At 33.4% G+C, this 16,008-nt stretch overlaps 1 protein-coding gene across 1 annotated transcript in view; it reads left to right on the top strand.

Moving 5' to 3' along the window:
- Positions 1 to 16,008, top strand: part of ARID2 (AT-rich interaction domain 2) — a 166,670-nt gene that overhangs the window by 81,487 nt on the left and 69,175 nt on the right. The window contains exons 5-6 of the mRNA XM_047739727.1: positions 3,078 to 3,296; positions 7,284 to 7,351. Of these exons, the coding sequence (XP_047595683.1) occupies positions 3,078 to 3,296; positions 7,284 to 7,351 (287 nt within the window). The remainder of the gene's footprint in view (positions 1 to 3,077; positions 3,297 to 7,283; positions 7,352 to 16,008) is intronic.

Raw genomic sequence — 16,008 nt, 5'->3', positions numbered from 1 at the left:
AAATTGTGGAATTTCAGAGCTAGCGAGGATATTAGTGATCATTAATCCAGTCTAATCTTTTTGATAAAAGGAGGTCAAGCACTCTGTCCATTTTCAGTTTTGGTGCTTAAATTTGGAAAAGTTTTATACAGGACGTTGTGTTTTGTTTTGTTTTGTTTTTAATTTTATCAGTTTTATTTAGGTAAAGATTTTCCTTTAAATCCCCCATAGTCTTAAAAAAAAATCCCCCATAGTCTAACAGACATTCAGATTATGATAATCACTGCCAATAATAGAAAGAGTGTATTGTATGATTTCTATAGTGTGAACAGCACTCCAGGAATAATTCTCCCTTTCAGAGTGATTGCCTTAGATTAAGTTGTCAGCAAACTGGTATAAACTTTGAGTCAAGAATGTTGAAAATAAATTCCTAATCCCATACCAGTTATGAAATTGTAGCTGTTCAAGCACATTTCCTTGGGGAAGGGAATGAAAGGGAAGCTCTTAAAATCTTATAAATAATTTCTCCTACATTATGTTAGAAATCTTTACCAAGCCTGATATAAAGGACTTTGGTAATTATCATATTTATTTATTTTATTTTAATTGGAGATGTCTTTGGCAAAGTCACTCAGGAAAGGGTGCACTGAATTGAGTATCTGATGGTATCTTTCATTCTTCAGTAGCAAAGAACAGCAATTTTGAGGTCATACCGAACTCACATAAACAAGAATGTGACAGATTTGAATGTGGGTTCAAAGTTTTTTCTCTGAAAGAGATTTGTCTGAAAGTTTCATGGAAGCTCTAAACTATTTAGTTCCAGTGTACAGTATAGAAATATCAAAATCTGTTCTTATATTCACAGAAGTTTTGTTACCTTTTCTCCAGATTTTGTTTATGTTATGTTGTTATTAGAAATTTTATTATCAAGATTATAGAAAATGAACAGATATTATTCAGTTTTAAATATTGTAAAGAGTCTCTTGTCATAATAGTTTATTACTCTGTTGTGGAACTTATTTATCATTATATTAGGGAGAAATTCCTAGACTATTTGAGAATTGAAGAGGTGTCGTCTCAGTTGTCTAAAGTGGGAAATAAAGAAATTTCTTCCCTATATAATTTGATTTTGTGGCATCTTGTGATAATAGATTTCTACTTGTAATCCATTTAGCAAGGTTTAAAAAAATTTCTTTAAAAATTCATGTATTTCTGAAATGTCTCATCTAGAGGTTTTCTATCTCTTGTTTTCTTGCCTCTTTGCATTAAACTAGTTATATCTTTATGTGAAAAATGTACTTGGGGTATATGTCTGAGGGCATAGCTACCAAGGTCTACACTACCCAAAATAAGAAATATTTCTAGAAATATGATGTTTTTCTTAAATATTATGATACTGTAACATGTTAGTATTCTGTAAACCCATCTTCCTTACATTCAAAGTTTTGAAGATTTTTGTTTTGTTTTGTTTTTAAAGATTTTATCTATTTATTTGACAGAGCTAGACACAGTGAGAGAGGGAACACAAGCAGGGGGAGTGGGAGAGGGAGAAGCAGGTTTCCTGCCTAGCAGGGAGCCTGATGTGGGGGTCGATCCCAGGACCCTGGGATCATGACCTGAGCCGAAGGCAGACGTTTAACAACTGAGCCACCCAGGCGCCCCTAAAGTTTTGAAGATGTTTTAAATTAATTGTCTTACAGAAAATCTTAGTTAACTTGGCTTAGGCAAAGATTTCTTAGGACACGAAAGCATGAACTATAAAGTAAAAATTTATAAATCAGACTTCTATCAAAATTTAAAACTTGTGCTCTTCAAAGACACTTTTAAGAAAAAAAGATAAGCCTTTGTTTGGGAGAAAATATTTATTAAATGTTAGATTCAGAATATTTAAAACTGGCTGTTAAAATGCTGGCAGGGATGCAAAGTAACAGGAACCCTGTATATTGTCAGTGGAAACGCAAGATGCTGTAAGCCACTTTGGAAAACAGCTTCACAGTTTCTTACCCAGTTAAATATATACTTATATATGGTCCAGAATTCCAAGAGAAAGGGAAAATATTTCTGCACGAAGTTCTGTATATGAATGTTTATAGCAGCAGTGTTCCTAAGTCCCCAAAACCAAAAACCATCCAGATGTCCCTCATCTAGGGAATGGATGAACAAATTGTGTTCTACCCTTTCTGTAGCATTAAAAAGAAACAAACTACTGATACATGCATCAACATGGATTGAAAGAAATCAGATATAAAAGACTACATACTGGGGGGTGCCTGGGTGGCTCAGTGGGTTAAGCCTCTGCCTTCAGCTCAGGTCATGGTCTCAGAGTCAGGATCGAGCCCCACATTGGGCTCTCTGCTCAGCAGGGAGCCTGCTTCCCCCTCTCTCTGCCTGCCTTTCTGCCTGCTTGTGATCTCTGTCAAATAAATAAAATCTTAAAAAGAAAACCAAACACTACATACTGTATGATTCCATTTATTTGTTATTTTGAAATAAAGTTATAGAAACAAAGTAGATCAGTGTTTGTGGGTAGAACAGGGGTTTAACTGCAGAAAAGGTTAAATAAACTTTTTGCGGTGATGGAAATATTCTTTATCTTCATTGCGGTTGTGGTTTTTTAAAAAATTTGTCAATACTCATAGAACAAAAAGCATGAATTTTACTGTTAATTATATTGCCATAAATCTGACCCCAAAACCGATAATTCTCCTATAGTTTGGTAAAGAAGGTAGCCAAAATCTCTAAAATCATGATATTGTTAAAAATTTCAAAGGAACTAGTATCCCTGGCTTATAATATATAAAAACCTGATACGGTCCCTTGAAGTAGGAGAGTAAAAAGTGTAGAGTATGTAAATTTAACTAATGATATATTAATAATTTGGTAATGATATCCAAGAGGGTATAATAGTACTTTTTTTTGTATTTTAATACTTTCTGAAGACTGTAATTTTAACTTAAGTTTGGAAAGTTGAACTCTTTAAACTTCTACTTAATTTAAATTTTATAAAGGAAAACAAACTTCTGTCTTGCATTTGTATGATATTAATGATAATGGTTTTTAATCCTTGATATACTTAAGATGTTTTATTTTTAACTTAGATTATCTGCGTCAGAGTTATGGGCTATCTATGGACTTCAATTCGCCAAATGATTATAATAAATTGGTGCTTTCACTGTTATCTGGACTCCCAAATGAAGTGGACTTTGCTATTAATGTATGCACTCTTCTATCAAATGAAAGCAAGCACGTCATGCAACTTGAAAAAGACCCTAAAATCATCACTTTATTACTTGCTAATGCCGGGGTGTTTGATGACAGTAAGTTTTAAGCTGAACCTATCATATCGTATGATCATTCTATAAAGGTGTTAGGGATTTTTAAAAAAGGCTTTTAAGGAGAAAAATAATTTTTATTGGTATAATAGCATTCTTTATTTGCTTTTATTGTATTAAATGTGTTATTTAAGATAATGAAGGGGGGTTTTAGCCATAAATATTCAAATAGTAATGATCTCACTAGAACTTTTAAAATAAAAATCTTGGATTTTTCTTAGAGTAGTGATAAGGGTTTCTTGATGTTAGAAGATTGTTTGATACAAAATCTTGATATAAAAAGCTAGGACCTGGAAGAAATTGTTTTTTTTTTTCCTAATGTGTCATTGTAATTTTTAATTAAACAGTTTGTTGGTGTGTTTAAAAATTTGCTGCCTAAATAAAGTAAAAGTTATCAGATATTTCACATCCTTTTTACTTATAGGATTTGCTAGTTGTAGATTTTTATAAGTCAAATTCTTTATTTCCTATGGCATTGTGTCTTGTTACATCTAGATTACTCTTAAGACTAAATTGTTCGGGACGCCTGGGTGGCTCAGTTGGTTGGACGACTGCCTTCGGCTCAGGTCATGATCCCGGAGTCCCAGGATCGAGTCCCACATCAGGCTCCCAGCTCCATGGGGAGTCTGCTTCTCCCTCTGACCTTCTCCTAGCTCATGCTCTCTCTCACTGTCTCTCTCTCAAATAAACAAATAAAATCTTTAAAAAAAAAAAAAAGACTAAATTGTTCAAAAAGAAAAAAGATTAAATTTTTTATTTCTCTAATTGTAGTTAAAAGGGATTTAGAAAATATGTTTTGAAATTTTTTTCTGCTCATGGTTTTTCATTTTAAAATATGTTGGCTGAATGTTATTGATATACAATTTTTACTTGCTAAGCAACCCTCCTTCTATTCCAATACCATTGTAACTTCTTTTTTTCCCTGAAGTATATACTATTAAAGGTTAAATTATGGGGATAATTTCAAATAGGGTAGATAGCATGAATCAAAAGGAAGTTCTGGGTGCACACAGTCACAAGGAGAGAGGGATTTAATTTATCCCCTGGGAAAAAGACTGAGCAGTTCAAGAACAAACTGCCCATAATGTCTTCTCAACAATTCAGATATATGGAGGAAAAAAAAAAAGGATAAGGTATTGACATATTGAAATTATTTTATGATGTAGAAACTATTTGTATAGCACAGTAGAGATAGTTTGAGAGAGAATTTCTTTAGTATTTTATAGATTCATGACAGTTATTGTTTTATCTTTCAGTAGCAACATGTTTACAAATGAGTTCATTTTTTTGCAGTTTGATTTGGGTCAGGTAGTAGACTCTTAAAACATATTTTTATTTGGGATTGTCCAAGTAGGATTCCTTAGAATTTGACAGGTACTTAGGTTATATGAAGACAATTCTGAAATGTTTAAACAAAAGTGAAAACTAGTTTCTTACCCTGCCTGAAAGTCTCATTGGTTACATGAGGGAGGAACAAAGTACTTCTCAGTTTGTATTGTAACTTTGGAGATCTAAATTTGGTGGATTTCAGTCTTACTTTCATGTTCTGTGGTTCCTAATACTTTGTTTTGATCTTTTTTTTTTTAAAGATTTTATTTATTTATCTGACAGACAGAGATCACAAGTAGGCAGAGAGGCAGGTGGAGAGAGAGGGGGAAGCAGGCTCCCTGCTGAGCAGAGAGCCAGATGGGGGGCTCGATCCCAGGACCCAGGGACCATGACCTGAGCCGAAGGCAGAGGCTGTAACCCACTGAGCCACCCAGGCGCCCCTTGTTTTGGTCTTTTAAGGATATCTTCCAGCATTTAGTAGAGAAAAAAGTTAAAAATGTTCACATTTAGAAACCTTAAAATGAAGTTTTTAGAAAAATTAAATATTCTCAAACCAGAATAATTTAAGTCTTGACCATTTAATCATTGGATAAGGATTAAGAGTGTGTGTGTGTGTGTGTGTGTGTGTGTGTGTGTGTGTGTGTGTGTGAATATGATAAAAGTTACCTTACCAGTTTTGGTATACTGAGGCATGACATTCTTCAGACCTAGTTTAATCTTCGTGCATTTTTTAGTCACTTTCAATTATCTAAAAGCCTAAATCGTTAATGAGTGTAGCAGTCTAAAACTAGTAATCTAGCAAATGATATTTAAGGAATATTACTATCATTTCAACAGTCAGAAGTTTAGAGTTCCAGACTACATAGGGACTTTATGAAGACCCTGTACCTAAAGCAGTGATTTACATTAGGAAAGTAAATCCTTTGAGGATTATCAATATATTTGATTTAGTTAGGCTTTTGAGAGGTTTTGATTTATTTATTATTTATTTATTTTTAAATATTTATGTATTTGACAGAGAGAGAGAGATCACAAGTAGACAGAGAGATAGGCAGAGAGAGAGGGGGAAGCAGGCTCCCTGCTGAGCAGAGAGCCCGATGAGGGGCTCCATCCCAGGACCCTGAGATCATGACCCGAGCCGAAGGCAGAGGCTTTAACCCACTGAGCCACCCAGGTGCCCATGATTTATTTTTTAGGACATGGAATTTTAATGAGATAAATGTAGATGACACATCCTTTATAAAGTGTGTCTATTTTTTTGTGTGTAGTTGAAGAAGTATAGTAAAAGTTCTATTTGACAAAAAAATTTAATTTTTCCATCTTATATTTCCATTCAATATTCTTTTCCCAGTGAAGTTTTTCTTTATAACAAAACTTTATTTCTTTAGTGGTCTTCTTTAGTAATATGTGGGTTTCATTTTTCTAATTAAGTTGCTACTTATATGTAAGTTTGCTATTTTATGAAATTCTTTATTTATTAAAAACTTTCACATCTGTTCTTTTATCATTTCCTCATGACCCTGTTTTTAATATTAATATCATTGATAAACTTAATTTATGTTAAAATTTACTCCTCATCCTTTTTAATATTTTTTCAATGAAAATTCTTGTTCTAATCTAAATACTTCATAAACCTTTTTTTTACTCAACATTAAGGAAATATTAGGTCTGTACTTAAAGACATAGTAAGATTGTAAAGATTAAGTGAATCTTTTTACAACAGAAGATATATCCATTTGCTTTGGTGGTTACAACATATCCATTAAGGTGTGTTTTTGCTTTTTAAAGAATTTTGTTCACAAAACTAGTTTTTCTATTAACAATTGCCACTATATAGTTTTCTTTCTGTATTCCAAAAGAACTAGCTTTCATTACAGAAGTAATACCATAGTTGATGAAAGCACTTCCCTAATTTTTAAAGGCAGATGCTTATTGTGTCACAGTTGAAGACATTTGTATCATACTGCTTAACTGTCTGGTTCCATAAACTGACAATGTGAGCTGGCAATATAAAGGAGGAAAAAAATTATGTAACATGTACTTATGCCTTAACCTTTGTTGTGGGGGACTTAAGGGTACAGTGTTACTAAGAATTTGAATTGAATGATTTGATTTTTCTTCCGAACGACTCTATCACATGCAAAGAAGCTATAAGCCTGAGTGTGTTTCTTAAGGGAGATTTCGTTTGTGGAAATTATTTCCAAAGAATGCCTTGCCCTTTTTTATTTGAAATATGAATTACACAATTATTTTTGAAATTAATATAAAGATTTAAAATTTTTAAAATCTGACAACCTGATAGCAATAGCATTAGTTGACTTTTTGATATTTTTCTCCTCTAGAAATGAAGCCTAATGCAGAGTAACTGTTATAGTATTCTTCATTTCTTTTCTCTATTGTTTGTATAAATATTATAAAAATGAGTGTGTATTTTTAGTTTATAGAAAAACAAGTTTTTTTAATTCTGTAATTTAAAAAATTATATTTCAAAAGAGATTATCATGACTTTGTATCATTTACCATGAAATAGTTTTTAGCAAAGAAGATACTTAGATGTATTTTTATTGTTTTTTCCACATCTATCTTAAGGAATTAAGTGAAAGAATAATTCCATTGTACTGAATATACTGTTTATTCTTTTAGCTTTAGGATCCTTTTCTACTGTATTTGGTGAAGAATGGAAGGAGAAGACTGATAGAGATTTTGTTAAGGTAACTCACATTAAATATTGAACCATTGAATTACATGTCACCAAGGCCCAAGGATCCATGGTTGCTTATTTTATATACATACCACTTATACTTTAATCTTTAGTGTAATATATAAAGATACCTATTTAAAAGTTGTGATTGAGTAAAAAAATAGAGTGGCTAATGAAATTCTGTTTTTATTATACATTGATTTCTGAAAATGATAAATCTATAACAAAAGCAATAAATCTGAGAATGCCTAGATTCTGAGCAGTAATCTTCAAGGTTGTTTTTCAGTTCACTTAATCGCTCCTTAGTTGTATCTAATATTTCGCTTGACTCATTTGTTAAATGTGTTAAAATGTGTGTTTTAATTTCTAGAACATCTCTTTGTATTTTTTTCAAATTTGCCCTTTTGATCTTTTATACTTTTAGTAAATCAAATAATACATATTTTAAGTATACTTTATTAATATTCAAATTATGTATACATTAAATTTATACAAATGTAAATGTATAAATATCTAAAATATAAGTTAAAAATTAAGTGTACAAAAACACACACACCTGACAATTCTGATACGTAAGCCTCTTGCAATTCTAATTCTAGTCACTCTGAGTCAGGGTGGATTATTCCTTCATGTTTTATAATCTTGATTTATAAATTTTTGCAGACTTTTTTATGGGATTTTTGTGTGGATTGGATGGAGAGTTCATTTCTTCACTTCTTGTTGGGATTTGCTAGTCACCAGAAAATAAATACTGGTCAGAATGACTTTATATTAATTTTGTTATGGGAGATTTTTTGATGATTCTGGTAATAAAACCAAACTCATGGGGGCTGTGGAGCAGGCTAGTGGTGAAATATTTGGGAGATTGTTTTTAACTCAAACTCAAATAGAGACAGTCAACTCCTTTTGCTCTCTTTATGTGAGGGTGTTAGACCTTCTAGTTTCTCACCATGATATGGAGTTGCATATTAATTCCCCACTTCACAAGTTCACCCAAATTCTTATATTGTGCCCTCACCCCACCCATTAAAAGCCAAGCCTCTAGGTTGTAGTTAAGCAGATGATTTCCTCTTAACTGCAGAAAAGTGGTGATTAAAGTATAAGATGCACAAATTGTGTATTTATTTATGCAATTACAATGGGGAGTGGGGGTTGTGAGTATAATTGCTAATTACTTGAAATCTAGAAGACACAAATATGTTGAAGATGATTAGATGATCACCTCTCTTGCATGTTTTCATTAATTTCTGCTCTTTATATTTCTTTTTATATGCTATATTTTTTGGATTTAATTTACCACACTTTTTATAATCTCTTGGTGCTTAGAGCATTGATTTTTTAGTTTTGTTTTTTCTAATATATACATTTTAATACATACATTTAAAGCCATAAAATTCTTTCTAAGCACATATTTAACTTTATTCTCCCAATTCTGATATTTCATGTTTTCATAACTCAGAGTATCTTATAATTTCCATTATGACATCTGCTTGATACGTGGATAGTTTTGAAGGGAAGTTTCTTTCTTTCTTTCTTTCTTTTTTTAAGTTTTTTAAAAAAATTCCAGTTAGCATACAGTGCAATGTTAGTTTCAGGTATACAGTATAGTGATTCAGCACTTCCTTACAACAACCTTTGCTAATCACAGCAAGTGTGCTCCTTAGCCTCTATCTTGTATTTCACCCATATCCCCACCCACCTTCTGTCTGATAACCATCCGTTTGTTCCCTGTAGTTAAGAGTCTATTTCTTGATTTACCTTTCTCTCTTTTTTCCCTTTGCTTGTTTTGTTTCTTAAATTCATATATGAGTGAAATCATACAGTATTCATCTTTCTCTGACTTATTTCACTAACCATTATTAAATATATATATATAGCTCTATCCATGTCATTGGAAATAACAAGACTTCATTCATTTGTTGGATGAATAATATTCCTTTGTATGTATATAATCTATGTATTTAGAGATATATACATAGATATAGAAGGAAAAATATGCCAGTCTTCTTTATCCATTCATCAGTTTAAGACACTTGGGCTGTTTCCATAATTTGGCTATTGTAGATAATGCTGCTATAAATAAATCAATACAGGAGTGCATGTATTTCTTCAAATGAGTATTTTTGTATTCTTTGGGTAAGTACCTAGTAGGTGCAATTGCTGGATCCTAGGGTAGTTCTATTTTTAGCATTTTGAGGAACCTCCATACTGTTTCCCAGACTAGCTGCACCAGTTTAAATGCCCACCAACGGTGAAAGAGGGTTCCCCTTTTTCCACATCTTCAACAACACCTATTGTCTTTTGTTTTTGTTGATTTTAGCCATTCAGACTGCTGTGAGGTGATATCTCATTGTGGTTTTGATTTGTATTTCCCTGATGGTGAGCGATGTTGAGCATCTTTTCATGTCTGCTTTGGCCATCAGTATGTCTTCTTTGGAAAAATGTCTGTTCATGCCTTCTGCCCATTTTTTAATTGGATGATTTGCTTTTGGGTGTTGAGTTTTATAAATTATTTATATATTTTGGATACTAACCCTTTATCAGATATGTCATTTGCAAATATCTTCTTTTAAAGGGAAGTTTCTTAATATCCAAAAAAACATACAGTTTTGTAGTTTTCTTTTTCTTTAAGAAACAAGGCAGGGGATCATAGGGGAAGGGGGTGGGGGATGGGGTGGCTGGGCAATGGACATAGGGGTGGGTATGTATTGTAGTAAGCTCTGGGTATTGTGTAAGACTGATGAATCACAGGGGCGCCTGGGTGGCTCAGTGGGTTAAAGCCTCTGCCTTCGGCTCAGGTCATGATCTCAGGGTCCTGGGATCGAGCCCCACATCGGGCTCTCTGCTCAGCGGGGACCCTGCTTCCTCCTCTCTCTCTCTGCCTGCCTCTCTGCCTACTTGTGATCTCTGTCTGTCAAATAAATAAATAAAATCTTTAAAAAAAAAAAAAAAGACTGATGAATCACAGATGTGTACCCTTCAAACAAACAATATATTATATATGTTATTTCAAAAAAAAAAGAGCAATGGAAAAAAATCTAACTGAATTTCACTATGCAGAAACAATATACTTTGTATAATCTTAAACTTCTGAAATACTTCCACTTTCATTTATTTCATAGTCTAGCACTGATGAGATTTTATAAACACTATTTATATTTATATATATTTTGAAGTTGTTGGATATAAATTTCTATGTATATCAGGCCAACATGGTTAATCATGATGTTTGTATTTATATATCAGTACTGGCTGCTTTGTCCATTTCTTCATTTATGGAATGAGGCATGTTAAGAATGCCCAGTATGACTGGGGATGTGACTTTCCTTATAGTTCTATAATACTGTGTTTTTGTATTTCAAGACTGTTACATAGTGCACTTTACAGGTGTTATATCTTTCTGGTCGGTTGAACATATGAAGTATCCTTTTTACCTTTAAGTCTACTATTTTTTGGGGGGGGTCTTTTATCAATATAAGATCATCTTCCATTTGTTTGTGGTTTCTGTGGCTCATATTTTTTTGCCTTTAACCTTTCTTACTTATCCTTGTATTTTAGATGTTTTTTGTGCCTTTTTTAAAATTTTTTTTTAAGATTTGTATTTATTTGTTTGACAGAGAGATCACAAATAGGCAGAGAAGCAGAGTGGGGAAGCAGGCTCCCTGCTGAACTGAGAGCCCTATGCGGGGCTCGATCGCAGGACCCTGAGATCATGACCTGAGCTGAAGGCAGAGGCTTAACCCACTGAGCCACCCAGGCACCCCGGGCCTTTTTTTTTTTTTTTTTTTAATAAACAACATATACTTGGGTTTTTTTTTTTCCCCAGTGTGAAAAATTGTTTTTAAATTAGTACATTTATTCAATTTACATTAAACGTAATTTTCATATAATTGTGTTTAAATCTGCAGTGTTTCAAATTGGTTTCTATATTAGATTCCTACCTATTTGGTTTTGGTTTTTTCTCTTCCTCCTTTCTTACCTTTTTTTTTTTTTTTTTTTTTTAAGATTTTATTTATTTATTTGACAGACAGAGATCACAAGTAGGCAGAGAGGCAGGCAGAGAGAGAGAGAGAGGAGGAGGAGGCAGGTTCCCTGCTGAGCAGAGAGCCCGATGTGGGGCTCCATGTGGGGCTCGATCCTAGGACACTGGGACCATGACCTGAGCCGAAGGCAGAGGCTTTAACCCACTGAGCCACCCAGGCGCCCCGATTTTTTTTTTTTTTTTAAGATTTTATTTATTTATTTGACCGACAGAGATCACAAGTAGGCAGAGAGGCAGGCAGAGAGAGAGAGAGGAGGAGGAGTCTTACCTTTTTATTTAACTGCGTATTGTTTATTATTCAGTATTCTGCCTACTGTTAGTTTAGTATTTATATACTTTTCTGTTCTCTTAGTGATTACACTAGAGATTATAATTTTAATTTTTACTAATATAGAAAATTAGTACTTTTACCACTTTCTGGATAACGTAGGGACACTAGAACAACTCTCATCTCCATTTACTCACTTTTGATTTATATATACTGCTCTCATTATTCATTGCTTTGCTCTTTTTCAGACTTCTTAAAATAGAATCTTAGATCATTGGTTTTAAACTTTCCTTCTTGTTTAATGTCAGTTTATAAAGCTATAAATTCTTTCTCTAAACTGCTTGAGTTGTGTCCCACAAATTTTCTTATGTTGAGTTTTCATTATCATTAAGTTAAAGGTGTTTTCTCCTATCTCTTGTGATTTCTTCTTTAATTTATGGCTTATATAGAAGTATAATATTTAATTTTGGAGTTTTTTTCCAAGTAGCTTTTAGTATTAGTATTATTGTTATAGTTATTACTCATTTTAATCGCATTCCACTGTTGTCAGAGAACATAAGTTTATATAAGTTCTTTTATTTAGTTAGTTTTTATTTATTTATTTTTTGAGAGAGTATGCTGTGAGCAGGGGGAGAGACAGTGGAGTGGCAGAGGAAGAGAGAGAATCTTAAGCAGGCTCCATGCCCACTGCAGAGCATGACATGGGGCTCAGTCTCATGACCTTGAGATCATGACCTGAGCCAAAATCAAGAGTTGGACGCTTAACCACCTGAATCACCTAGGCACCCCTATATAAGATCTTTTAAACTTATCAAGACTTGTTTTAGCATATGGTCTTAGGGACTGTTTCATGCACACTTGAAAACAATGTATGCTCTATTGTTGGGTGCAGTGTTTATTAATAACAAGTCAAGGTATTTGACAGTGTTCAAGATTTTTGTGTAGTTATGCTTTTCTATATAATTATTTTATGATTTCTTGAGAGAGGAGTGTTAAAATCATCAAAAGTGTGAATGTTTATATCTCCTTTTAGTTGTCAGTATTTGTTTTGTGTATTTTGAACCTCTGTTATTAGTTGCATATACATTTAGGATTATTACATTTTCTTGATAACTTAGCTTTTATTTTTTATTACAGAACATTCCTCTGACCTCTGATAATATCCCATCTCCTGAAGTCTCTTCACTGGTGTAATTTATCTACAGCAGCTTTCTTATGATTAATGTTTTCATGATATATCTTTTTCTATTCTTATGCTTTTCATCTGTGTGTGTGTGTGTGCGTGTGTGTGTGTGTGTTTAAGATTTATTAATTTGAAAGAGAGAGAGAGCAAGAAGGAGCAGGAGGGACAGAGGGAGAGGGAGAGAGAATCCCAAACAGATTCCACGCTGAACATGGAGCCTGACACAGGGCTTAATCTCACAACCCGAAGATCACAACCTAAGCTGAAACCAAGAGTCAGACAACTAACTGACTGTACCACTCGGACATCCCATTTCATCTGTGGTTTTATATAGTTTCTTAAAGATAACTTATACTTGAATCTTATTTCCTTTAATCTGCTTTTTGTGCAGTTTCTTCCTTTTCATCAAGCATTCAGACCATTTATACTTTATGAAATTACTGATATGGTTGAATTTTGATTCTTAGCTTTTATTTTCCTGAAAATTTTATTTTGCCTTTATGTTTGAAAGATATTTTTGCCGGATATAAAATTGTTTCCAGGGTATTATCTGAGCAGTTTAAGATAATGTTTCATTGCCATCTGATTTGCATTTTTACTGACAGGAAGTCAGTTTTAATCATATTGTTTTGTGTGTGATGTGTTTTCTCTGACTACTTTTAAGGTATTCTCTTAATCGTTGATTTTTATTTTGTTTAGGATGTGCTTTGTTGAGGTCTTCTTTGCTTTTCCTGCTTTGGGTTTATTTAGCTCTCTTGTTTGGTATTTTTCATGAAATTTGGAAAGTTTTGGCAGTTACTTCTTCAAATTTTTTTGCTTTCCCCTCCTATTTTTCTGAGACTATTTTTTTTTTTCAAATTAACATATAATGTATTATTTGCCCCAGGGCTACAGGTCTGTGAATCATCAGGCTTATACATTTCAAGCACTCACCATAGCATATACCCTCCCCAATGTCCATAACCCAACTGCCCTATCCCTACCTCCCCACCTCCAGCAACCCTCAGTTTGTTTCATGAGATTAAGAGTCTCTTATGGTTTGTCTTCCTCCTGATCCCATCTCGTTTCATTTTTTCCTTCATTACCCCCCACAACCCCCCACCCTGCCTCTCAAATTCCTCATATCAGAGAGATCATATGATAATTATCTTTCTCTGAGACTATGTTTATTCAAATGTTAGACCATATACTGTCTCACAGGCTATAGAAGTTCTGTTCATTGTTTTTAGACCTTTTTTTTCCTCCTGTGTATTTCATATGTGTTTCTATTCTCCTGTTTTCATTTTCTCTTATCCTGTTAAGCCCATCTAGTCATACTTTTTATTTCAGATACTGTTTTCAGCTCTAGAAATTCTATTTGATTCTCTTTTACACCATCCCATTTTCCTCCTAATTGTGCTCATAGTTTCCTTTAAATCTTTGCCAATATTTAATAAAAAAGAAAAATTTTGTTCAAAAATGTTTAAAATTCTTTTCTAAAAAAAGGAAAAAGGTAACATAAAAATAAAATAAAAAATAAAATTCTTTTCTAATTCCATTATCTTTATTACTTCTGGGTCTGTTTTTGTTGAAGCTATTTTTGTCTTAGTTATGGATCATGTTTCCTACTTTCTTTGTACATGCAGTAATTTTTTATTAGATATGAATATTGAGAATATTATATTATTGAGTGTTTGGATTTTGGTGACTTTCAAGAAGGTAGGACTTTGTTCTGGCATGCTTTTAGTTGACATATAGATTGTGATATACCGATCCTTTAGAATGTTGTTTTAAAGCTTTGTTAAGAATGGGACCCCTGGGTGGCTCAGTTGGTTAAGCAGCTGCCTTCGCTCAGGTCATGATTCCAGCGTCCTGGGATCGAGTCCCGCATCGGGCTCCTTGCTCAGCAGGAGGCTGCTTCTCCCTCTGCCTCTGCCTGCCATTCTGTCTGCCTGTGCTTGCTCTCTCTCCCTCTCTCTCTGACAAATAAATAAAATCTTTAAAAAAAAAAAAAAGACGGAGATAGATTAGCCTTTACTCTAGCACCAGTTTATCCCTACTCCTAAGGCATGGCTTTGTTTGGATTTCTACTGAATTTGCAGGGTATTTAATGAGTTTTCTCTATTTTGTGAATTGTTCAGTTATAACTTCTCATTAATTGTTCTCTCTGTTTTTGTTTTTTTGCTTGAGGTTTTTTTTTTATTATTTTTAAAATATTTTATTTATTTATTTGACAGACAGAGATCACAAGTAGGCAGAACAGCAGGCAGAGAGAAAAGGGGGGGGAAGCAGCCTTCCCGCTGAGCAAAGAGCCCCATGCAGGGCTCAATCCCAAGACCCTGGGATCATGACCTGAGCTGAAGGCAGAGGCTTTAACCCACTGAGCCACCCAGGCGCCCCTTGCTTAAGGTTTTAGAATTCAGCCTTGCATATGCATAGTTTAATACTCAGCAATCAGCTCTAGAAATTCCCGTGCAGATTCATTGAGTTCTTTCTCTTCTTTGCTCCTCTTTCTTGCAAATTTGCTCTCAAATTCTATTTCTGCTGGCCTTACTGAACTCTGATCAGTTTCCTCAGCTTAGAAATCACTACGATCTCTTGGATTTATTGTCTCTGTACTATAGTCTAGAGTGTCTGTAAAACTATGGGGCAGTGATTGAACTCACTTCCTTTGTTTTCCACATTTCAGTGATTATATTGTCCAGTCTGAAAACAGTTGTTTTATACATACTGGTTTTATGATAGGAAGAGGACTACCAAAGTACTAATTACTGCATTATGGCCTGATCAAAAGTTCTTTCCAGGCATTTTTTCTTAGATTTTAGTTTTAAGCATGTTTTTACCTCATAAAACATTTTTTTAGTATTTTATTCATTCATTATTTATTTTGATTTAAACCACATCTCTCTTTTCACATATTTTTCTTTATTACTGGTTTATAGAGGGTGAGTTTTCTCAGTTTTCATTTGCCAGGTTTCATTTTTAGTGAAGGGCAGTTTCTCTGTTTAAAGATTTAAGTTTGGCAAATATTTTCTTTCATCGCTTAGAAAATGTCCATTGTCTTTTGGCTTCCATTATTTTTATTTTTTTACAAAGTCTGCTGTCAGTTTAGTTCGTAGACCTTTTTAAGATTATCTTTTTTTTTTTTTTCCTGTCTTTGCATTTAAGTTGGGGTTCTTTTGTATCTTTGCTTTT

This window comes from Lutra lutra, chromosome 8, assembly GCF_902655055.1.
Source record: "Lutra lutra chromosome 8, mLutLut1.2, whole genome shotgun sequence".
NCBI lineage: Eukaryota > Metazoa > Chordata > Mammalia > Carnivora > Mustelidae > Lutra > Lutra lutra.
The sequence above is the reverse complement of the archived record's forward strand: the minus strand, read 5'-3'. Positions and strand labels throughout refer to the sequence as shown.